The sequence below is a fragment of the Lates calcarifer genome, linkage group LG20 (genome assembly GCF_001640805.2).
Source record: "Lates calcarifer isolate ASB-BC8 linkage group LG20, TLL_Latcal_v3, whole genome shotgun sequence".
Classification (NCBI taxonomy): domain Eukaryota; kingdom Metazoa; phylum Chordata; class Actinopteri; family Centropomidae; genus Lates; species Lates calcarifer.
In genome coordinates this window covers 8,194,843-8,220,501 of record NC_066852.1, presented here as the reverse complement: position 1 = coordinate 8,220,501, position 25,659 = coordinate 8,194,843, and the positions used below count along the sequence as shown (strand labels likewise).

Genomic DNA, 25,659 nt, shown 5'->3' with positions numbered 1-25,659 from the left:
ATGATGATGCTTACAGACTGATGCTTCAATATCAGTCATCTAATCATGTCATATTATATATCAGTCACAGGAACCAGACCAGTATACTGGTAGTTTACTAAAGTATACTTTCATTTTCATACTTAAACTACATTTTGCAACTAATATTTATATAATATAATGTAGCATTTTTACATTGGTGTATTGGTACTTTTATTCAAATAAAGGATTTGAATGCTTCCTCCATAACTGACTCTAATCAAAGCAGCTGTTCTTATTCTCACACAGTAAGCTGTAGTCAGTAACCAAACTCAATTATTTTTCATTTGTTATGAACCCTGGTGGTCTCCACCAAACAGCACATGTTAAATGATATGTTGCATCAATTAATATTAAGGGATACATAAAAGCTATTTAATTGTATCATTAACATTGTATTTTGTGCATACCAGCCCAGGTACAGTAAGACTGACAGTAGCTCCTGATTGGCTGAGTCAGGAGAAACTCCTCAAACTAAGTGATGTGTTGATCCTGGCTTTAAGATTCCTCAGTGTTTGGTCTACAACAGTTTAGTCTTTGTAATTCATAAAAACTGAAACAGCTGGTCTAAGGACACCTTCTTCACTGACCCTTAACAATCGGTCAGCTGCTGCAGGTGCTCACATGAGAACAAAAATACACAAGAAGCAGGTGCACCAAACTAAACCACAACAAAACACTAAAAATGCTGTTAAATGTGTTAACAGTGACCATGCTGTGTGTGTTTTATCATCATGGACATATTAGGTGCTGAAGGAGACTGAGACCTTTCTGACAGTCTATAGAAGAAATGGAAAATCATAGCTACATATCATCAAGTACAAGTTAAAACTGGACAACTGATAAAGTCTGTTGGTCTGTTCAAACTCCTCGAGAACGTGCCTTCTCAAATTTGGTTGCAATTTCAAATTCAGATTTGTTGAATTGACATAAGTTTTGCTGAAACAAGTTGTAGAAGGTTTACAGTGCTAGTAATGACCCAGAAAATAAGAAAAAGACTAATGGTTTGTACTTTGCTACATAAAAACATTACTATAAGAAATAAAATTAAGTGCAACCAAATGAAATGAAATGAAAATGAAATGAAATTAAAACTTTAAAAGTAATATTAAATATGAGAAAGATATAAATATAATACAGGACGTCTTTCTGTGTCTTGTTCACGCACACGGACGCGCGTGCGTCACTAAAAGAACCTTCCCGGGGGTATATAAGGACAACACATCATTAGAACTTTCCCTTTGCATCTAAACTTGACTCGAGTTGGTGAGCTGCAAATCAAACCTTTGGAAAGCGATCTCTTGGAAGATTGAACTACTGAAGAAGAAAAAAAACCTACTGGAAAAACCGGATTCTGCTTAAAAGCAAAACGACTGGAGAACTTCACTGCTGAGGAAAACTTGAAGTCTGGACATGGCCTTCAGAAGACCACAGATCCCTGAGGAGGACCCAGGAGTCATCTATGTGTCGGACGACGACGATGCAGGTAGGCCACTTTGACATTTATTCTCTAATATTAATATTTTAATATTTTACTCATGGCTTATTCATTGGTTCAGAGTGCAGTTTTTATTTATTTAAAGTGGACAGTTCATACTATGTCATTAATCCTGTTTGAAAAACAGATTTGGTGAAAACAGACACCTACTCGACGATTTTTTTCTGTGTAAAATAATTATTTAATTCCTTAAATACTGTGTAGAATTTCTGCTAACAACGAGTGTAGTGATTTCAAACATTGTTTTTCTGGTTTTAGGATATCAAATTATCCAAATGTTGCATCAAATTTTTTGGAAAAAATGTAAAATTTCATATAATGCCAAAACACAGATTTTTCTTGTGCACCATGGAGACGATGGAACCTTTAGCTCCGAACGTCAGGACGTCATGACGTACAGGTGTAAACACACCAGGGCCTGTTGTTCTGTGTGAACGGGACCCTGAGCCTGTTTTGATTCTTAAAGCTTGACTTATTATATTATATCCGCAGCTGATACTGAATCATCCTGTACTGTCATGTTCAGAGTTTATCACGTTGAATAAACTAATTCCCAGTTTTTTTTTCCCGAATGTACCAAAAATATCCAATGTGTATTAAATTAATTTATGCTACTTATAACCAACCATTACAAATTTTGTCCACACACAAGTTCTCACTGTGCTATGGCCTTAAAGAAAGGCTTTATAGTGCTTGTACACAACAGCAAGATGGATTATTTCTTGTGCTGTTGGTGGCTTTGTGACACATGTAGAAATGTTGTAGGCAGAATAAAGTTATATCGTATTTTAACTTTCAATTATTTTTTCTAACTTTAGCTTTGATTTGTTGCTTATTTAGTCCTAAATATTCAATGACATGAGAAATACTGGGATTTGAAATGAGGGTTTTCAGGTGCTTTAACCTTTTGCTTTAAGGTGATGTGAACTACATCGTTGAGGATCCAGTAGATGACGTCCCTGAAGTGATCAGGATTTTGGACAGCGACGACGAAGATGTCAATCGCCCAGACCTGTCATCCAGTGAGGAAGGTGAGTCCGAAAGCGACGAGGAGGATGAAGAGGAGTTGTCTGAAGAGGAGTCATCTGAAGAAGAGGTGTCATCTTTTGAAGAGGAATGGTCAGATGATGAGAGCCCTGATTCAGGCTATAGCACCATGACTGACGAGGAAGACTTTGAGAGCTCCAGAGACTCCGACGACCTCCGGCCTGTCCTCCCAGACTGGCTCCAACCCCATCCTGCTGCTCGACAGGCACCTGTTCAGCACCAGAGGCTTCCCGAAGAGCAAGTGGAACAACCTGGAGGAGGTCTGCTCCCCGTTTCTCCAAGGCTGGAGGACCCCGCTCCCTCATCCTCAGGCGTCAGCACCTCCACCTCCACCTCCAAGAGGAGCAGAGAGAGCGACGCAGAGGAGGTAAGTATGAAGAGACAGAGGAGGGATGATGAAGACAACCCTGAGGAGCCCGCTCCTTCCACGTCAGGCCTCAGGTACTTTCCGAACAGGGTCGGTGAAGTGGACAGCAGGGACACAGGTCTTTCATTCCAGCGATTCCTCACCAGCAGGAGTTGGACTGTTACTCCTTTTGGAGTCCCAGGACCCATCTTCATTCCACTGTGTGATGACAGCGACTCCGATTAGGAAAGCTCTTTCCTTTTGGCCCCAGGCCTTTGCATCTAGCAAGGCTGTCAAAGCCCTTGGTAGCGTCTTGCTCCGGGACTTATTTGTAAATCTCTTGTGGCTAGATTGTCTCTTTGTCATCTGGAGGGCTGGGAAAGCTGCATTAGCTTTCCTATGAATCTAGCTTTTTATATTCACTTTTCTTCTTGATAAGAATTCTCTTCAACAGGTAAGACACTTGAATTCATTCACATAACATTTTAATCCAAAGCACTTTAAATGTGCCTTTCATTCACCCATTCACACACACACTCTCACACCATAGCAGCAAGCTACCATGTAAGACACTGGCCTAAACATTGGGAGCAATTTTGGGTCCAGTGTCTTGCCTAAACACACTTCAACATGTGAACAGGAGCAACTAAATCCACCCTGGCTCTATCAGGCAACCTAACCCACAAATCTCTGGACATCTTTGGACTCAGACCCTGCAAAAACCCACACAAAGCAGAGAATGGAAGACAAGGAGCCAAAGATAAAAAAACAACAACAAAAACTAAAACAACAAATAAAAAACCCCAAAGCAAAAACAAAGCAAAACAATCAACAACAACAAAAACTGCAGGTAATGTATGAAATGCTCATGATATGATGTGTCTGAAAAGGTAAGTATGACAACATTTACTACTATAGCTTGTTATATTAAGACATGTATAACTGTGTAAACTAGGTTAGACACAATATACCTGTTTACTATGTAACATCATAGATGCCCATACACAGGTAAGTTTATTATCATTCTTAACAACATTAACAAAGAAAATTTAAATTGTATTTAACAGCTCAGAAATCATTTCTCTTACTCACTCTGTTATACTTGTGTTTTTTCTTTAGAAGGTTTAGATGCTTTACCAGACAAAGGTAAGTCAGTGCTTAATGACATCATGAACAAATGTCTCCTGTAAGTCTTCATATTACTTGTTAATACTTCAGTAGTGTTACTACTATTCTATCATTAGATTGCACCTCTGACAGAACAGAGCTGACGTGTTTGCTCCAGACCAGAAGAGAAGGATGGATGACCACAGGACAAACTGGAGAGCGGTGGAGCCTGTTTTTCACTCAGCTAAGTGAGTAATCCCCTGACTAAGACTACAACAGTACCACTGTTACAGTTAAAGTGATGATGAGCTAAAGTTAACATTACATTCTGTATGTGGATTACATTTATTATGGGAACATGTTTGAATATTGTTTAGAATAAAATGACATTATTAGAGGCCACATTCAACACAATAGTGACCAACAATGCAGAACATCCAAAGTGACTGATTACTTGTTTGACTGTTTGACAGGACTCGTTCTGTGTCTTGAGAACTCCTGGAGTGAGAACGGTGATGACCTCCCTGCCCCTCTGCCCCAACACCACCCTCTTCAGTTACCAGCCAGAAGGATGAGGACCGTCCCGACTCGACCTGCACAGAAGAGGTTTTCATTATGTGCTTCTTCTGTGCTGGTGGGTTTGGGAAGCTCCTCACACACACACACACACAGAGAGGAAGCTTTCACCACCTTTCTGCTCAGAGATCAAGACAGGCAAGAGAGAGACTCAGAGTTCATTCAGTCGAGCATTGCTAAGTGCTACACAGAGACCGTCCTAATCTTTCATGGGACCTGATATTTATTGATCACTGATCAAACCTGCAAAAACATATACAACAAACCAGCTACAAATATGAACACACAGTCAGACTGAGCCTTAACCCAGATGATTTTAACTCCCTTTCCTCTGTGCAAAAACATCCATGTCAAAGGTTAATCATTTTCCATATAACAGAGCTGAACATTTCTGTGTTGTGTTGGCCCTCAGGCTCAGTTCATTTCTTCATTCATGCATCCAAACTTTAAAATGAGTGCTGTGCTTCACAGTTTGAGAGTTCACTATTTTAAAATTCACAGGATTAGAAAAAAAGATGGTGTGCAATAAGCTAAAAGTAGTTTATAAGTCCAGCTGCTGACAGTGACAGCTCACTAGAGGGCACAAAAACACTGTTCCTCAGTGACATTAATGTTAGTTCTCTAGAACTCATGAGTACACACGCACACACTGAATAGCTTAAGGCCTGTGGTAAAAAGTCCTGTCACTTTTGTTTTTCAATGAACATCTGAACATTTCCTGTTGGTGCTCCTTCACATTGAAAGCCACTGTCAAAACACTGGGTGGCTATTATTGTGAAATAAACACAAGATATTTTGTGCTCGTCTTGCATGTGTATCAGTTTTAACAAGGACAAGAAGAAATGTCAGGAGAAGAATCAGACAGTGTCAGGCTGTTTTATAGTTTTATGGAAAACTAATTGTGCTGTGTGTACAACAGTAGATCAGATCTCCCTCCACACAGGTATCCCACAAATATGAAAAGCCAACAGCTATTTTATATCTTACATGGTCAAACCCATCCTTCACTAGAAATAGATCCACAGTTAAAACTATCATCAATAAAGTGTCATTCTCAGCAACAACTGGTGTTTGATCTCCCCTCAGACTATGGCAGTGAGTGAGTTAAACCAACAGAGTGCGGGTGGGGGAGGGGCACTTTTAGTGTGCACTCCAGTGGAGTTAGGCAGTGGAGAAATGGTTCTGCACAAGATAAAAATGGGCATCCCAAAGTATGGTGCTGTGTGGGGAGCATGTAGGGTGGCCATACTCCCCCTGGCCCCACCACTGAACCAATTAAAAATTCATACTCTAGAATAACACTAATAATTTTCTATTTTTTCCTAATAGTTGCAGTGATGTGTGGTACTTGATAAAGCTAAAGATAAATGTTAGCTGTAGTAGGACATATTGCACTGAGTAAACATCAGTAATTGAGGGCAATAACACACCAAGGATAACCTGAGATGCCAAAGGAACTGAGAATAACTGTCAAGTTGTCAACTGATGTTACAAAATTATTCGTAACATCAGTTATTATAGAAAATGAAGCTGTTCATCACAATCACAGTAACTGATGTCTCCTTCCACTCATCTGAATTTCTGCTTTGCAAAAGAAAATAATTTTGAGGCTGAAAAATAATCACATATCACAACTATGTTATACCATACTCAGAATTTAAGCATATATCACAGACACTGTAGCTCCTATGATTTGTGGGTGTACTGGAATACATTCTTTTTGCATCTGGTGAGTTTTATTGGAATATGATTATTAACAGTTCAGGGCTCAGTGTTGAGTCCCTTTTTAATCATTCCAGGCTCCTCTGCTCCCCTGTGCACTGTGGTGGACTCCAGTCAAGTTCCACTGAGTCTGTTCTTCCAGGTCACATGGGGTGTATATTATCCTGAGTGGCGAGCTGTAAGGAGTTGTCCAGGGAAGGAGCTGGCTCGCCCTGGGTGACGGCGAGGGTGGCCTGCTCTGGCAGCAGGCTGGGGTCTGTTAGGATGGCTGTGGTGGTACTCAGGAGGCGGAGTGAACTCAGAACCACTGAGGTGACATGCAAAGACATGACAAACACAAATTACAGTTAATGTGACAGGACAGTCAGTGGGAAACACACGAGGTGACAGCAAGGCTATCACAGCAGTACTGTGGATAAAAATATGGGTTTTACATCTGGATTGAAGAACCAGGTAAATTGGACTCACTGGGCCTCAGGGCAGGCAGGGAACAGTGCTGGTCCAGCCAGGACAGAGTGGATCGACACAGGTCCTCCACGCTGGCAGTGGACACCATTCCATTATAGGACTCAAACAGCGGCTCAATGATGATACTGAACTGACACTGAGTTGAGGAAAGATATCTGGCTCATCAAAAATCATGTGAGTTGATGAATTTTCTTCCACAGAGTGTTTTATAGTGTTTAAAAAATAAAGCTAAAGCTCATATCCCAAAAAAGAATAAAGTCTGTGGATCTCAAGTCAAAACTAACTGGCTCCTACTGCAGACATTAATCAATAACAACAGGTCATAAATACATGGTTTCATTTTGAAAAAGGGTTCCTATGACAGCTGGTCAGGAGGAAAATAGTGAATTAGTTGGAAAGATTTTCAGTTGCGAAATGATACACTTTTGTATTGGAGCATTTACAGCAGAAGAACAGTATGTTCTTGTATGTGATCTACACAAAATAAACTACAGTGCTCATATTCATGGTAATAAAGGAACATATCCAGTGCAACAATGTGGTTCACATGAGTTTCTAAACATTTTGAACAACACTGGAGCTCTATGGCACAGTAGAATATGATCTGTCAGGCTTTGGGTACACACACAGCGCTTGTTAGTGGAATCAGTACATTGTCTGTGTGATTTGTTGACAGTAAGAAAAATAATAAGCAGCATTAAACTAGTGGTCGACAAGAAAAGAGAATCAGTGGACAAATGTCTGGTAAATGCTGCTATCTTGAATGTATGTAAGGAGAAAATATTCTCTTAGAAAACCTCTGCTTTCAATATAGAATACAATGAGAACAGATAAAGATAAAAGTATAGTCTCTAGAGAAGCAAGAAAATACCTAAATATTCATGGAGCAAAGCAGCCTCAAGGTGTTTTTGTGCACAGATATGTGATTTGATAAAATCATTATCTAATCGTTTTACCTTGGCTGCAAGATACAGGCAGCAGTAACAGATAAGGTGATCATTAGGAAAAGAGTTATGTATTACATTTAGAGAATATTTTTTATACAACACACAGACATTTGTTTTATCTGGCTGATTGCACTGACAAGCCTGAGATGAATAATGTGCTTTTTCTGTATTAAAACAGTCTTATACTTATATCTGTAAAAAACCCAGGTTTGGAAATTTACCATATGTACTGGACCAAAGGCTCCAATTGAGAGGATATTTTCCCTGCCATACTTTAATAACACTATCCTTCTCAGTCTCTGTCCAGATTGGCATAATGCTTATTATTAATTTCTGCTCATTCGGATTCAAAGAAAAAGGTTTTGGGAACAAAACATAATTTGAAATTCCTCCAAAGTCTGAAGAAGCCAAATGTTGCTGCAGCCAGCTACTGCATAAGAACCTCACACAGGAATAGACGGGTACACTCAGTACGCTTGATTACACTCTGCTCCTTTTTTCATGCAGAGTAAGTACGTTTTTAAAGTCGTGTTCTGTGGCATTGTGATGTTTTAATTAACCTCTGGCAGACTGACACTCATAAGGATACAATCCAGAACTTCCAGTTTTGCAGAGTTTGTGCCTGGACGTACTCTCTGAACTTCTGCCGCATGTGGTCAAAGCGCTGCCGGGTGATGGGCACGCCAGTGGCTGGTAGCTGCTGCTGGCACACACTGCACGGACAGACACACTGAGTCAACAGTCCCCATACTACAACTGACTGACAGAGACCTTTCAACATGCATATTATAATCCATTTGTAGATACCCTGCAACACTGGTGTACTTAAATACAGCTCTGTCTTCACAAACTGCAATTAGATTAAAAGTCACTCAGATCACAATGAGTCTGTGCTGTAGGGTACTTGTGGTGGACAGTGCAGACGTGAACATGTATTTATCCTGTTCTATTAATGATAAAACATTTCCTCGTCACTGCAGGATATCCAACCAGTCCTTGTGGAAATTAACACACACACACACACACACACTAGTTCTCACTTGATGGCAGAGTTGAGGAGCTGGATTTCCTCTCTGAGTCTCTGAGCCTCCTCGTGCAGCTGAGCTCTCTCCTGCTGCATCTTACTGATGTACTCAGCCGTCTTCTGCAGTGTGGTGGCTTTGCTGATCTGTGCCAGCAGACAGAGGAAATACCACAGGTCAGCCACACACCAGAATTATTCAAAGATACTCTAATGTTACATTCTTAATAATAAGGTGTGTCTTTATCAGCAGTTTCCTAGTTAAACTCTGCATCAGCTCAGCTGCTCTCTGGTGATGCTCTCACTCCACCTTTCAGCACATCTATCTGTAAAACAGCTGCACATCTTTTCACTGTACCTTTATGCTTGGCTGAGAGCTGAGTGTTGTCACAAGGTTATGTAAAGTGTCAAATCCCAGTTTGATGTTGAAACGCCTCTTCTGCTCTGCTGAGATGTGAGTTATCCTCCTGGTCTCTGTTTGCTGCAGATAACACAGCTTAGAAACGTGTACATCACACTGAGAGTGACCTGCTGGGGTCAGCAACCAGCCTCCTCTACTTTTCACTTTTCACATATGCAGCACTCAACAAGGACATAGATTAAAACATAGACCAATTGAGACCGATGTCCTACCTTACTTGATTCTATCTTTCCATGGCCAGAGAAGCCCGAATGAGGCGACTCAGGGTTGGAGCCTTTGTCTAAAGGGTGTGGTGGTGACGTTTGGCCTGGATGTTCTGGAAAATTCACTAAAGCAAACAAAGATAACAACATTTACTTAAAATATTTGCAGCTAGATTAGATGACTTCTACATCCACATGTCTTCATAGACAAATCATTTCTTTATATGGACTATGTACCTAAAAATCTCTTAAGAGAAATAATGTCATTGAATTACTTTACTTTAGCCATATATACTGTGGCTGTGGATGGTGACTCTTACAACAAGCTTTATCTGACCAAAGAAAAAAAATCACCCATGTGTTCAAAGATGCTAACATTTTAATTTACACACCATGCACTGTGATAATTATGGAGCTCAGAAACAGGTGGTAAATCATCAGACAAGTCACAAAGCAATACAAAGCTTTTTAATTTTCTTTGAATCTCCGATCAGTTGGTAAGAAAAGGGAAATTAAGTTGTTTTTTTCATAACTACTCATCAGTTGATGTTTTACTCTTCTGTTTATCTTTTACTGACTCATTTCATTCTTTTACTGCTTCATTTTCCAAATTTGCTTTGGTCTTAGCAATTATTGTGTACTATTATCACAATAACAAGCCAGAGGCATTGTCCAAATTAAGAAGAGTGGCCTATTAGTAATAAAAAGCTGTATTTATTCTCATTCATGTTATGGGTGTAGATGAATGAACTTTAAAAATGAATCATAATGAGATCTGTGCAGCTTGTATAGCAAGATATATTCTTATTTTTTAATAAGAATACATCTCAATTCTTATTTTATACACTTTATCACTCACAGCACAATAAACATCCGTATTTTGCTACTATCTTCTGTCCTCATTAATAGTTGCTTCAAATTCTCATGTATTCACTTTTACCTGATGCCTGCTGAAACGTCACAGAGAGTATGCTAAGGTATTCGTATAGAGCACTAGAGAAACCAATGAGCCAGAGATACATGGATTATTTTGGTGCCTTGGTCCCCATCATTTGGCTGCTTAATATGTCAGCTCCCCAGGAAATGTCCTCATTTCTAGAGAAGATGTAGGAACATTTGGAAAAAGCCAGAAGTGAGGGCCTACCAGTTAAACTGCTTCTGTCGGTACCGTAGAGCTGGACAGGAGACAGTTTCTCAGTCTTGGGGATGAGGAGGGTTGTGCTGGTGTGTGTGGAGCCGTGGGTGAGCAGGGCAGACAAGCCTCTGGAGGTGCTGGCGTGGGTTCCGCTGGGACCCGGGGTGGTGCTCTGGCTGTGCAGAGGTGTCAACACCGTGACCCCTGCTGGCCAGCCAGCTCCATGCTGCAGCTGCGATGAGGCTCCTCCAACGTGTGAGCCGCTGCTCGACTGGTACACAACACACAACCTCAACTTAGAATGTCTTCTCACACAAATGTAAACATCCCTGTTGAGAGGAAGTGAATCTAGCATTTAGCATTTTTGTCAAAAAAAAAGTTTTTGTTCAGTTACTGTAACTCTTTCACCATCGTTAAGATTGATGGTGATGTTTGGCAGGAACCTTCAGGTAGAGTTCACCTGGACACTCACAAATATATGCAGACAACTTCACATACAGTATGATAATGAACCACACTGTATGTCTCCTTAATTTAAGCTAACAAGTTGGTTGAACAGCAGAGCTCACTGGAACAAAAAGAATCAAGTTTTGAGCTACAATTATCTTAAATAATTTAAGCAATGCTTTAAAACCTTTAAAACTGCTCTTTTGTTCAGACTGCCTTTATTCAGTAAAGTAACTTCTGACTGTAGGTTCATATTTAATGTTCAGATTGAGAGTGGTATCGATCTCATCTAACTCTTGATAAGAGAACAAATGAGCATATTTATCAAAAAGTCTAATTATTTGTTGTTGAGATGCTGTGCCAAGCCAGGTACTGTATCAGCACATGTGATACTAAAGGACAGGCTCACCGTGGAGCTGGGAGATGATGACCTTTGACCTTTGGCTGTCACTAGAGCAGGATCAAATCCCAGCGATGGCTTCCCTGAAAAACAAAAAACATTTTTTAAAACTTTCTTTCTGATTAATAATTGATGTTAAAGACAGAAAAGAGAGAGAGAAGTGACTCACGTTCACGGGTGCTGGAGGAGAGCAGTTTAGCTAGGCAGCTAGTGGGTGTGGGAGCAGTGGACTGGGGGCCAGACGGAGCCACAGAGGAACTAACTGCCCTCACTCCCCCTGTCTTTTGCTTATGTTTCCCTCTGACCCCTGTGACAGCCACCTGCTCGGGGACTGAGAAGCAGTGGGCTGCAGTGACAGTGGGCAGCGATGCCTGGACGGGGTCGGACACGACGGTGGGGTAACTGAGGGAGTGGCAGGGAGTCTGGGGGTAGGTGTCCCCTGTGTGTGGGAAGCCGTGAGCCTGGTGCACAGAGCCCTGGGCCCCCATGGTGGAGGCGGTGTGGGTGATGACAGTGGAGGTCACGTTGGTCGTTGTGTAGTAACCAAACTTGTGGCATGGCAGTGGGTACAGGAAGGGGATACTTGCAGAGGCCGGCTGCTCGATGCTGGCAGAGAACGCTATAGAAACAGGTGGATCGGGGTATGACTGATGTCCATACGGCATTGCTCCTGATATGATGCTGGATGTGTGGTATTCACTGCAGTCCTGGCCTGGACCTGGGGTGGTCTGGCTGGGTATTGGATGAGGAGGGCTGAGGCAAATTGTCAGATGAAAGACTGGGCTGGAAAAGAAAGTTTAAGTCACTTTTACCAATTAAAAAATAGCACTATTGGTTGCTAATGACATATTTCTGCAGCAGCACATCTCACGAGCAGGAGGAGCTCTTAACAGCAGCAGTACCTGAGCCAGCTGACTGTCGATAAGTAGCTGAGGTGCTGTTACTACAGGGGAGGGAACTGGAGTGAACGTTGTGCCGGATGAACTCTCAAAATAGCCGCAGTCAGCAAAACCAGTCTGCTCAGTGGGCTGGCCCCTGTAGTTCATAAAGACATCTGAGAAAGCCAACACACATTCTATTAATCAAACTGATGGTTAAAAAAAAAAAAACTCTGAGCACTGACACAGCTGGAGGGATAGGATTATTCAGGCCAGGAAACATGTGACATTGTACCTAACCCAAGATATATTCACATTGTTTGTTTACTAAGGCACAGCAAAGCCCTTCTTTTACCAGGGTCTGTTGAAATCATGTTATCATGCTGTATGCTCTCCAGATGTACCAGTGTGTGAAGTTTGGTCCATATTTTCATACTAACATAAGATATGAAAGGTTTTAATTATAATCATTTAACTAAAACGTCAACTTCAACAAACTCCTGAGTAATATAGGAGGGTGAGGTGAAAAATGTGCATGAATGTTAAAAGAAATACAATAAAATACAACTTTTTTACATTGTCTTCGTGTTTGGACATTGTCTTTGTAAAGCGTCCTTGGGTCTCATAAAAGGCGCGATATAAATTTAAGATATTATTATTATTATTGATTAAACCTCTGAGATGAATATTAGATCCAAAGCCTAACTATGGTTAGTATGATTTTTTAGCCTACACAAACGTTCACCCTTTTGAAGAATTCTGTTGACAAACAAAAGCTGATTACGAAATTTAGTAAATGAACCCTTGCATAAATTTCACTCAGATGCAAATACTGTAATTTCAATATAGCTCAAATTATAACAGTCAGTCACAGTCACAGCTTCATTTTAGAAATTCAAACAAACAAAACAGAAAATAAGAGCACTGAGCCAAAACATCAAAACAAGTTACTGCAATACAATACTGCAGAGCTCTCTGTATGAGATGGTCACTCAAGGTATTTGCTTTGTATCTGCCAGGTCACATATTTTTGGAGCCACGCTGGCAACTGACTGTGGCCAGCTGCCATCTGTGATTAAAAACTCTGTATCTGATCTTTCACAATTCAAACCAAGGTTTGACCAGTTGAGCAGACAAATATTAACTCTCTTGCTTCGATCAAAGAGACACTGATTCCATCTATTTGGAAATGAGCGCCACGTACAGTATTCAGAATCCAGCATGAGACGAGCATTGTAAGCACTGCACAATCTGCAAATACATACCAGTGTGTCTGTGTTTTCATCTCTGCAAGGAGAAACTACTGGCATAACATGCTGCCTCAGACAAGTGATCTGTATTTCCATTTAAGAGGAGCACTGAGAGGAAGACTCTGAATGCATACAATTCATGGCAGTGACAGTGACACACTGACAGACGCTCACCACCTCCCTGGACCTTGTGACCAAAAGAGAGGCAGACAGCTGATCCCTCAGCACACTGCCAATGCTGTGTCCTGAAGCTACACACAAACACAACACACACACATACACACACACACAAACACACAAACACACACACATACACACACACACACACACACATACACACATTTCAACCATGGGCAGCAGGTTGTGGGTTACAAAGGCTGACTTGTAGCCAGAGGGCTGTCAGATTGCTTTACTGAAAAGTAACACACAGGCCGAAAACAACCACAGCCATTGTGCCCCTGAGCAAGGAACTAAACTCCAACCTGCTTCCTCCCTCCTGTATGAAGCTCCTCTGCAGTCTGTGTCCTGCTGCAGGCTAGCTGTTTGCTCTTGAGAGGCAAGCAGCCTGCGGCAAAAAAACGTTCTCTGCCTGTTGCACTCTGAGGGACGCATCAATGAGTATTAAGTTCTAAAAGAATTCAGGAGTCGGTCATTAGAGAATTATGTTGCACCAAAACAACCCATATTCAGATTTGGCCTGAACTGTTGCTCATGGGTTTTCTTTACCAAGACGTTTCCTTAGCCCCACAATGACTGATTCTTTGCCTTGTGGTGGTAAGCTGTAACCCCAATGCTGTTATCAACTATGTTGATGAGTTAGCTGACAGTAACAGTTGACTATTTAGAGATCCAGCAGATACAAAGCAATATTAGTATTAATTTGGATCTGTCCACCTGATGAATGTTAGTCCAATATTCACTCCCTTTTAGCTCTGTTTTTGGTCTCCACCAGCTCCAGAGGGAAATATCTGGCTCTTTAGCTGCTAAATGCTCCACAGCATTCACCAGCTAGTTGCTAGATCTGTCTGTGGTTTGCTGCTGGGCAGGTAGTGTACAGTGGCTTTTTAGAGCTTTTTTGCTGAAAACAGCTGCATGCTGTGGCTATAAATGATACTATGAGAGCAGTGAGAGTGAACCAGAACAGTAAAGACGGAGACCCAAAAAACCAAAGGTCATCTAGAGCTTGTTTGGGAGAAGGAAATTCCACCATCTCCCAGCCCCACGCTTTCCACTGCCTTAAATGTGGTTTCAGAGCCAGGGGCCATGGTTATAAATACAGCCTCTTTCACTTCCCCATTCTCCCAGCTCAACCCTGCCTTTGACCCCCGTTTAACCTGTGAGGGCCACATAATATACTGCAGTGTCTGCAGAATACAAAGGAGCACCAACAATAAATACATAAAAATGCAATAAAAAATCTTCATTAAGTAATTTCATTTTATTTAAGAGCTTAATGCCTGACTAAATTACTTTCTATTTTGACTTTTCTGCAGTGTATCTAAGTGGGAAAAAGTAAATAAGTGCCTAAAATTATGGCTTGCCATGGCAACACTAAGCTCTCAGACAGAAAAATTCAGTCTTTCAGTTCAGACATTTTGCTATTAAATATATTTTTCTGCACTGAATCAAGCACACATGTGTCACACTGTTACTAAATAATTAACCATGCTGGACAAAGATGAGCAGCTGAAACCTGATGGATAAGATAAGAGGCATGATCAATGGGAAATATTGATCTGCTGCCATGACAACATGTGAAGGTCCCAATGGAAGACAAATAGACAGACAGACATAGAGAGTACCTGGTATATCCATGAAATCATCCAAGTTGGGCTGCAGTGGAGTCAGGCCTGGCTGGATTATATCAGCATTGCTAGTATAAGCTGAGGAGGAAAAGAATACAATATTAGACACGAGGGAGAGAAAGAAATGCATATGAGTGCATCTGTCAATGTGCCTTGTTATGGGTGTTTTTTTTAAAGGTCATCTTTCATCATTGTGAATTTCCTTATTTGTAGGGTGGGTTCCTCTGGCTGACCCATGTGACCCATGTGATCATCAGCTGCAGTAGCAGAAAACCTTAAATCCTCTGAAAAAATATTTTTCTATAATATTATAATATATATATATATATATATATATTATATATATATATATATATATAAAGGAATAGTTCAACATTTTGGGAAATGCACTAATTCACTTTAATGCTGAGAGTTGGATGAAAAGATTGCTACCACTCTAATATCTGTCCATTCAATACACAGTGGCAAGAAAAAGTCAGTGAAGCCTTTGGAATTATCTCCATTTCTGTATGAATGTGTCTTAAAACATGGCCAAATCTTCAGCTTTATGACTAGAAACAAACGCAATACACTAATACAATCAACAGCTGGTTATCTTAGCTTAGCATAAAGACAGGAAGTTGAGAGAAACAGCTAGACTGTGTGTGAAGGTAAGAAAGTCCTCCTACCAGAGCTCACAGATTAACACAATAGATCTCATTTAATCAATCCATACAAAAACTGTGGTATTATGGGCAGTTATTTGCAAACTATTTGTTGGCACACTGACATCCTTGAGTCTTGTTGTCACCATGAGGGGTCAACCAATAGCCAAGAAACAGTCTGAGTTTTAGTTGAACTCTGTGCTGGTTGGTGGACATTGTTTCCTTTTGAACAGAGTCACACTAGCTGTTTCCCCCCATTTCCTGTCTTTATGCTAAACTAAGATCACTTCCCCTGGGTGTAATTTTATTTTGAATGGACAAATAAGAGAATGACATCAATTATCTCAGCAAGAAGAGAAGTAATTGCGTTTCCCTAAATGACAAACAAAAATTAACACAACTGTTCAAACTGTTGACAGAAAATGGTTTTCATGTGGCACTACATCAGTTATTGTGAGATGCTTAAATTTGGAAAATTGGTTTTCAAGAGTTTTAAACATGAAGTATGACATATAGCCACAGACTGGATTTACTCATAGTCGGTATGTTAGATGTGATACATACATAGTCAGTCTTTCCTTAAGTTTGTCCTCTGGGCTCCTGCTCATGGCAGACATGGTATGAAGCTAGGTTTATTTATTATATTTTGACAGTTATTTGATAAAGCAGGGAAGCAGGGATTTATTACATCCACATGATAAATACACAATCAAAATGAAGACGTTTTAGTCTCGTCATGAAGTTTACGGGCCACTAATTGTAAAACCTTACAATTAATCACTTCTGATCATTTGACACTGTATTCAAGACAGATCTGAGAGCAGTACAAAGTCACAGCTGAAAGTCAATCTGAAAACTTCAGAGAGTGGATTACTCACTGTTGTGTCGGTCACTGGCCCAGGGACATGGCTTCTGTGTCATGGTGAACAGGGTGTCTGAGATGTCGGACAGAAGGCAGTCCAGGTCAAACATGTGGGCCTCCACCGGTGCAGCCTCAGGCTGCTGGTACATCTGATTGGACCATTTCTCCAGCTTGGCCTGACAGATCTGACCCTGCAGCACATCAGCCAGAAATCCAAACACTTTACAGGACCAACTTCCCACTAGTGACATATCATTATAGTCCCTAAAATATCCATTAGAGGGCTCCCTACAAATAGGATGGAAAGGGTCTGAGTACAAAACAATGCATTGATGGCATTAGGCTCCCCCCACCTGTGTATGTCCAGCATTTGGAGTTCTGCAGATATTGTGAAAAGGTAATAATATCTCCCCTCGCTAAACTCATCAAGATACAAATATCAAAACATTAAGCAAATAAATTACAGCAAGTCAGAAACATGTAATGCCAAAGTTGAAGAAAACCTCACATTAAAAAAACTCACAGAAAATGACGAGCCGGTCTTTTCCCTCTGTCTGAGATGCTTTGCTTCACCCTGATCTTCTTGTCTTTACCTTCCACTTCTAAGCCTGAGGCCACATTTATAGGGAAGCCCAGATTGAGCCGGAAACTGTTTTGATTACGTCTAAGCACACGACATACCCCCTTGTAATTTATTTATTTACTTCTCAATTTGTTTTCTTTGAGGGAGAATATAAGTGAGTACGAGTAGAAATGGGGTAAGATTGTTGTGTGCATATGCATGTATGTGTGTGTGTGTGTGTGTGGGTGCGTGGGTGGGGGACGGGGGGGGTATACAGAGCATGATGAAAAAGCACTTTTGACATATTGTTCAAAAACACTAGCCCCTTACAGGTTATCATTATGTCGGCTTTGTTCATTTCTTTATTTTGATGTCTCACCATTTCAATAAGAGCAGCAGTCTTTTGTCCCTGACCTAATTCTGGCAGTCAAAATCACGTGCAGGCAAACAGGAAGACCTGAGGCCCCTAACTACGCAAATTGCTGTTGCCTCGGTGAAGAAAGAAAATATACATGCATATGAACACCTCCAAATTCCTCACTTCCGAAGGGCATTATTTAAATTTTTTGAGGGCTTTCCTGCAAGTAGGTGATATATCACATTATCTTTAACCCGTACTGATGAGAAGAGAAATTTGTAGACATGGAATAATAGCAATAAGATGAAATTCAATTATACAGGCAGAAATGAGATAAAATTAGATTTTAATGCCTAAAAACACTTTGGCCATCTAGGTTACCACAATGCATTATTTACTGGACTGCCCCAGAAATCTCCAGCTTGTACAAAACACAGCAGCTAGGGTTCTGACAGGAACCAGAAAATATGAGCACATTACCCCACATCACCACCTCCTCACACTGGCTACCGAATTAATTATTTAATTAATTTTAAAATTCTGCTGCTTGTCTTTAATCTGTTAGCCAGCTTTGCCTTGTCCAACGTTGTTGACTGTCTTACCCCTTACACCCCTGCTCCTAGTCTCAGATCTGCCGACCAGCTACTGCCCTCTGTCCCCAGAGTTAGGCCTGAGACAGAAGGTGGTACATGTTTTTGTATTTGTGAAACACTTTGTAAACTTGTTTTTGAAAAGAATAAAGGATATATAAAGGGTTATAGGTGTCATACCTTTGGATACCATACATGTACCAAATTTTGTGCTGATTCATCTTGTTAATACAGAGACACACTCACTGGCTACTTTACTGAGTACATATGCACAATCTATTACAATCCAATACAACTGCCATAAAGTCTACTTTTTTATGATGCCTGTAATGTTCAGTTTTTGTTGGCACTGACATAAAGGTGTTAATTCGATTATGTGTTTTGGCACTGAAGTCACAGTTAGTGATAGTATTGTGCTGGACTTCCTTATATTCAGAGTTGTAATGTAGTGAAATACAATTTTTAACTATGAGCCCAATAATAAACACATAATAGAGCATTTTAGTGACATCTCAGTATCACCAAACACTGAACATAAAGGATTCATTTAAGCCAGAGATTTTGTATTCAATTGCACAGGCCTAGCACTGTCGCCTCACAACAAGAGAGTTGCCTGTTTCACCTGGGTCTTGTCTGTGTGGAGTCTGCATGTTCTCCCTGTGCCTGCATGAGCAATTGTCTGTAGGTGTGAATGGTTGTTTATCTATATGTGTTGGCCCTGCAATGAACTAGCTACCTGTAAAGGGTGTACCCCGCCTCTCGCCCAATGTCAGCTGGGATTGGCTCCAGCCCCAGCCTTAAGGATAAGTGGTATAGATAATGGATGGATGGATGCACAGGCATGCCTGATAAAGTGGCTAATGAGTGTACACTGTATAGGAATAATCACTGACCTGCTGGTGGCACTAGATCTTAGTCAGGGGATCACCAGTGTTCATCCCCTGATGACCATGAATGTGTAAAAAACATCATGACAATCCACCCAATAGTTGTTGAGATATCAAAGTGCTGCACCGACCAATCAACAGGCCAACATTGGTATCCACAGAGTCATGCCTGGCTACAAATCAACAGTAATATTCCATCATTATCAAAGTACAAACTTGTCATTGGTTGTAGAGTCCACTCCCCCTGTTGAAGAACAGTTCCCTGCTACAAGCTTTATTTATGACCTGATTCATTAGCCTGGCAGGACTTTGTTTCACTCTTCAAAATGACTGACTGGCTTTTAATATGAGGACTGACAGTGGAGTATGTTATATGATAGTGTGTCTCTGACATATGATGCCTGGTATGAGTTGATAAAGCTACTTTCCCTGCACAAATCAGATTTTATGAGATTAAGGCTGGGGCTTAAGTTATATTGCCAATTAAATTTCAATTTAGGCTTTGAGAGCTCAAAACTATTATAAAGACATAAACAAGCATTACAATAAAAACTCCCAGGTTTTACTGAGGTGTTTTTTTTCAGCCACTGAATGCAATCCGTTAAGTCAAAGGTGAGATAACACTTTGGGAACATGGAGCATAAAAACCTGGTTTAGTGAGCTTTGACCTGTCAGCTATGTGCTGATATGAGCTCTTTCAAGTGCCGCACAACACATAAACAATCTGAGCTACAGACAGACAGACAGACAGTCAGACACGGTGTTATCATTGCAGTGGTCTTAATTTTGACCACGGTTAGAATGTGGGCCTCCAGTGACAGAAAATCTGAATGAAAACAGATTAATGGTGATGACAAAGGTGAAAGAGGGAATAGTGGGACAGCTGTGACTTTCTGTGAATGCTACAATGAATGAGGTGCTTCCCCAGACTCCCTCCTTCTCTTTGCCTCTCTCCTACCTCTCCTCTTTTCCTCCTGATCTTTTGTTTGTCTCAGCTACCATGACGTCACACTCAATGCCCCTCCACTGCTCAACTTTAACAAAGTGCTGAGCAAAGTAGGTCAGATTTGATTAAATGACATTAAATTTTGCAGCTTTTTCACTTGAATAAAGATAAAGCCTGAGGCGGTGTTGGAGATATTGTCACTGCTGGCAGTCAGTATGTGTAAGCTGCCTACACATGTTGGACCAACCTGTTTCACACATTTCTGTTTTTCTTTTTTTACCGTCTCTGTTCCTCGCTAGTTAACCAGGGGAGGCTAAATCAACGTGCTAAAAATAGCCGCTTTAGAGGGCTTTGATGATTATATGTTGAACTCAGCTGCATTCAAAAGTAAACGATGTTAGCAGGTCAGCGACACTGACACAGACAGTAACTTCAGCCTTCCAGGGTCAAAATCAAGTTTGTCTGCATTAGTGTGTTTCCCATACATATAGAACAGATATTATAGTGATATTACAGCAAGACTTGTCTTTTGTCATACCTCTTGTAGCATTGACAGAATATCATCCTTCTTTTTCTGGAGCTGCAAAGGAAAAGAAGAGAAAATTTGATTGATCCGAGAGTAAACAGGACTAAGCATGTTGCCAGCAGCAGGTAGTGTTGTTCACTATTTCAGTTTAGTTTTCTGACATACTAACATTTGTTGATTAGCACTAAACACAAAGTACAACTGAGACTGGTGATATCTTTAGTTTTTCAGGTATTTGGTCATAAACCAGAGTACTGCGCAAATCAAAACGTTGATCTGATGAAGGCATTGAAAATCACAAAACTGATTTACAGTTTGTCCTGAGCAGAACAGATCTGTACAATCACATGAATGCATCCAATTCACGGGGGATCACCACAAAGTCATTAGGATATATCATCTGGGAACTAAGAATGCCTGTACAAAACGTTGTGCTAATCCATTTGGTAGATGTAGAAAACTTTGATCTGCTGCTGGTGCTGCAAGAAAAGTCAGGGAATCTCCAAAGTCAGCAGGCTTCATCCTCCAGTGACCATGAATGTCTGTACCAATTTTTATGTCAATCCAACCAATAGTTGTGGAGATATTTCAGTCTGGTCCAACCATTAGACCAATGCTGTAATCCACAGAGCTAAGAAGAGACGCTGTAAAAAGTGAGTTCTCACCCTCTTCTTATAGTAAATCCTCCACTTGTGATACTCCTTGATCACCACCTCAATTCTCCGCTTCCAGTAGCTGCCTTCTAATACAATTGCCTGTTGACATGAAGCATGAAGCATGACACTCTTGCCATAGAGTAAATTGACCAGACAGTATATCCAGCCTTATCAACTCACAATACAAATATCTGAACTATGCAATATAAACAATGTTTTATTAAGTGTCAGGTAAATTTGTATGGAGGCCCACTTCCGCCAATATGATAAAAAAAGATCCTCTAAGTCATTATAATGAGAAACTTAATCTAAACAATAAAATGACATTAGTAGTACTAAGTTATTATCTCAAGAAAGTTTCATGTTATAATGACTTCAAGGATCTTTTTTCCATCACTTTGGCAGAAATGGGTGTCCATAAATTTGAAATAATCTGCAGTTAAAAAAGAGCCCAGCATGTACTTCATTTAACCAATTCAATAAAAAATGTATTCTCCACCAACACAAATTACTTACTTCAGGCTTTCTATGTGCATCAGCCTCAGAGCCCTCCAGTGGAGTGACAAACCCACAGACTGAACTCTTCCTCTTCTCCACATCTACACACAGTAAAAAAAAATCAACAGATTTATAGCTGTTTGTAAAGAAAAAGAATGATTAAGAATTGCTATTTTGCCTTCACAGACACAGTCAGATTCCCGTTTTGTTGTTGCATCACTCACTTGTTGCCCCCCCCCCCAATTTTTATTGCGGTAATGCCATCCTTCATTATGAGCAGAGAAATGAGAGTGAGTGATAGTGGAGAGTGGTGGACTCACACTGTATGAACCAAGCTCTCCAGATGGCATTGTTCAGACGGATCTTATCCCTCCACAGCAGCCGCAGACCTTTAAAAGACTTCCACTTTGGGGAGACTATCTTACTACTGCAAAAGAAAAAACAATCTTGATTTTGGAGGTTTTTTGTTAAATTCTAAAAATATGATTTGTTTATGGAAAATGTTCAGTGCACTGTTTTTTTCCCCTTATGTTAAAAACAATTACAGGCATGCAGAAGTGACAAGATGCTCTTCAGAAGAAAAAGGACACAGTGGAAAAAGATCAGTGGCCTCGTTGCCACCTCTGCTGGAAACCTGTCCTGATTTTGACTAATAGTGCCCAATCAGCTTATTCACCAGTACACTGCTGGCCTGTTTGCAGTGTTTTCCAGTGTCTCTCAGGCTGCTGAATGCTAAGGAGAAGCCTCATAATGTGAGGTGCTCGGGGAGTTGCTAGGAAGCCAGTGGGAAGCATTTTCAACTTGCTTTCAATGGCGTGACATCGCTGCATGACAAACACTCAAAAACAGCAGAGGCAGCATATTAGTGAAAAAACCTGTCAGGAGGAGAACTAATTAACACCAGTCTTCCTTCTACCTGCTCCACATTATACTGCACAGTACATGTAAATCACTTAGATTAATTTAAAGAAAGCTCTGCACTTAAATATGTTTTCAGTTTTCAAATGTAAAAGTCCTTAAGATAAATGTCAATTTTGTGGTCTGATTTTACTGGTAACCATCCTTGCCTCGGGGCTTATTGTGCAACTGTCATGAGACCATGAAAAATACAAAACTGGCACAAAGTGACTTGTATAAAAAATATCTTTTTTGGGCTGAAGGTTAATGGCATCTCTTCAGAACAAGTTGGTAAAGCAGAACTTCTTTCTCAAGCACATACATTAAAGAGAGAGCTGTTCCTGCAAGAGCAGGTGCTTTCACAGCAAAGATATCTGTCATTTTGTCTTGTCAAACCTCAAAACAGGAGCTACAAACACGTGTCTGTGTGAGGCCGAATAACAACAGGAGAAGCGCTGCCTACAATAAGCATGCTGTTGAGCTAATTTCATAAAAAATAAACCAGAGGCATCATTTCAGGGTCTTCTCTCCTTTCCCTCAGTTACACTGTAATCTTTCCAGTGCTGCCAACTAGAATCAAAGTCCAGTTTTCAGTGAAGACTTTCCAAGCTGTTGCACAAGAGACTGCAGAATCACTCTTTTCAGCACATCCACTCTTAACCAAAACCTTAACTTCACCTGAACAGTTTTAAAAAGGAAATCTGGTGAAACTGTAAACTTTGTGTGGAGTCCTCAGTGTAAAGTGGCTCTTAAAAACACAGGCAAACTATGTAGTTTGCCAGAGGAGATCACTGCAGGTGGACTGAACATGTTCCTATCAACTACAGGCTATAAGCTAATTTTTCTCATTTGTTGCTGTGGGCTCCAACTAAAGTATAAGACCTATTTACCTATCTTCAAATGAAAAGGACCAACCAAAACTAACTAGTTAGTCAAAGGAGTAAATTTGCAAATTAAAAAGCAGCTACACTGAGCTATGGTATGTTTTGTACTGTCCCTCACAAGACAACAGAGACCCACCTGTAGGCCAGGGACATGCACTCAAACAGGCGGGTCAGAGTGGGGTCGATGCTCAGGCTCCCGGAGCTGAGCGGGCCGTACCGGTAAGTCTGGCACCACGTCCTGTTCACCGTGTCAAAGTCATATCTCAGAGAGCCACCGCTTCTCCTCCTGCGGGGCACGGAGTCGCTGTGGGGCGACGATACCATGAAGTGTCCGCTGTGGATGACCTGGGTGCAGGGAGAGAGAGCCGGCTGACGGTCCGGTACCGGCCACCCGAGGGGGTTCCCCGGCCTCCGGTTCGGAGTCCGACTCTGAGGAGTCCTGGAGCTGGTTCTGTTCGGCGGAACAAACTCTCCCTTTATCCGCCATGGTGCCTTTTCACTCAGTATTGACTTCTCCCCCAACAGTGAACTTTCTCCTCAGATGACTCCCCCTCCTCCTCCTCCTCCTCCTCCTCCTGTTTTCTTCAGATTTTCAGTATTTCTGTCTGTTAACATGTGTCAGCTGAGAGACAACTGTCTCCCTCAGCAGCATACCTCTGAACACAACGTGCAGACTGTTGTGTAAGAGCAGACTATAATTATGTCAACTTCCTGAGGACGCTAATTATTAATAGATCCTACTAGGAAATAAATCATTTAAAAACATAGTAATAATAATACAACATATCGACTAAACAGAAATTAAATATTCTAAAACTACTTAGACTCCATCACCATTCTGTGCTACTTCAAATTTCTGACAGGAATATTGTACTCCACTAATACTACTCATTTCAGAGCTGTACTTGCTCCTCTGACTAAGATTTTACATGTAAAGCAAATGATCAGCTCATAAAATCTTATACATATACATATACAGATTAAACTATTCCACAGTATATATTTCAGTAGTATACAGAATACACTGGTTGTGCAAACATTTTAGGAACTTTAGATGTTTTGCTTTTTATTCCTTCAAGCAATACTAACAGGGAGGCATCTGACTGGTCTCTCGTTCATTCTACAGCATGAGCATACACACGTCCAGTCATGAAAAACTATCGTCAGAGATAAGGACGATGGGTCCTGCAACAGATGGTCTGTCCCCAGAAAGCCCTGATCTCAACTTCATGGAGTCAGGCTGTGGTCACATGAGGAGACAGAAGGCACAGAGAACTGAGGCAAATTCTCCAACATGCTTGGAACAGCTTACTGCTAAGTACTGAAACTGTGTGTGCTGAGAAGAACTGGTGCTGTTTAGAGGCAAAGAGTGGTCACAGCACACACTGATTTGATTTAGTTTTTTCAGTTTACTTCACTTTGTTGGACATTAATTGAAAAAACTAGTAACAGCATTATTTTTGATAGCATCCTCACCTTACTTTTAGCTGCCTAGTACTAGTGTATATGACAAACGTAACACTAACTTGTGCCATGTTGCATGAGTGCTTTCACAGAAAAAAAATTGCTAATTCAACATATTTTCACTCAAGTAAAGTTAGATCTTTTATTTAATTGTTTAGGTAAATAAAAGATCTGAATACATCTTTCCTCCAGTGATCACAGCCACTGTCAAATTTCCACTAGACGTTTCTCATTTTTGAAATAAATGACTGTGGTTGTTCAAGACTGAGCTACACCATCATGCTTTACTCTATAAACAGTTAATAACTTTTCAAATTTCCAACAAAACTGATACAAACCTGAAACATCTAAATAACGTGTATCTAAGTTGTGGCTTAGATGCATAGTTGGCTCTAATTTCTATATTGTAACAAGAATACATGTTTATCTATCCACAGCTCCTGTCACTTTATGTACTTTGTAAAGTGAGGAAAAGTCAAACGGCTAATGAAAGCTCTTTTTTGCAGGTAATTCTTTAGTACTGATTTCATGCCATCAACTATTTTCCAACGTCACAGAGACTTTGACAGTTAAACGATTCAACTTTTCCTTTGAGT

At 40.6% G+C, this 25,659-nt stretch overlaps 2 protein-coding genes across 2 annotated transcripts; one reads left to right on the top strand and one right to left on the bottom strand.

The window, feature by feature from the left end:
- Positions 1 to 1,269: 1,269 nt before the first annotated feature.
- On the top strand, positions 1,270 to 4,701 carry LOC108893860 (major centromere autoantigen B). Its single transcript, XM_051078611.1, has 4 exons — positions 1,270 to 1,504; positions 2,434 to 4,055; positions 4,154 to 4,264; positions 4,490 to 4,701. The coding sequence occupies exons 1-2, from the start codon at positions 1,432 to 1,434 to the stop codon at positions 3,153 to 3,155; spliced, it is 795 nt and encodes a 264-aa protein (XP_050934568.1). The 5' UTR covers positions 1,270 to 1,431; the 3' UTR covers positions 3,156 to 4,055; positions 4,154 to 4,264; positions 4,490 to 4,701.
- A 758-nt stretch (positions 4,702 to 5,459) lies between these two features.
- On the bottom strand, positions 5,460 to 24,255 carry LOC108893859 (carbohydrate-responsive element-binding protein). The gene is given in 19 exon segments (XM_018692272.2): positions 5,460 to 6,621; positions 6,783 to 6,912; positions 8,319 to 8,442; positions 8,770 to 8,897; positions 9,109 to 9,231; positions 9,384 to 9,499; positions 10,519 to 10,780; positions 11,366 to 11,439; positions 11,526 to 12,078; positions 12,080 to 12,139; positions 12,259 to 12,410; positions 15,287 to 15,367; positions 16,812 to 16,986; positions 20,677 to 20,718; positions 21,330 to 21,419; positions 21,837 to 21,919; positions 22,139 to 22,245; positions 23,736 to 23,956; positions 23,958 to 24,255. Coding segments are annotated over 19 exon segments (2,814 nt in total). The 5' UTR covers positions 24,087 to 24,255; the 3' UTR covers positions 5,460 to 6,457.
- Between the last annotated feature and the right edge of the window lie 1,404 nt (positions 24,256 to 25,659).

Coding starts and splice junctions, on each gene's coding strand:
- LOC108893860 (XM_051078611.1), top strand. CDS start 1,432: ATGGCCTTCAGAAGACCACAGATCCCTGAGGAGGACCCAGGAGTCATC. Junction 1,505..2,433: donor GTCGGACGACGACGATGCAG/GTAGGCCACTTT, acceptor TTTTGCTTTAAG/GTGATGTGAACTACATCGTT.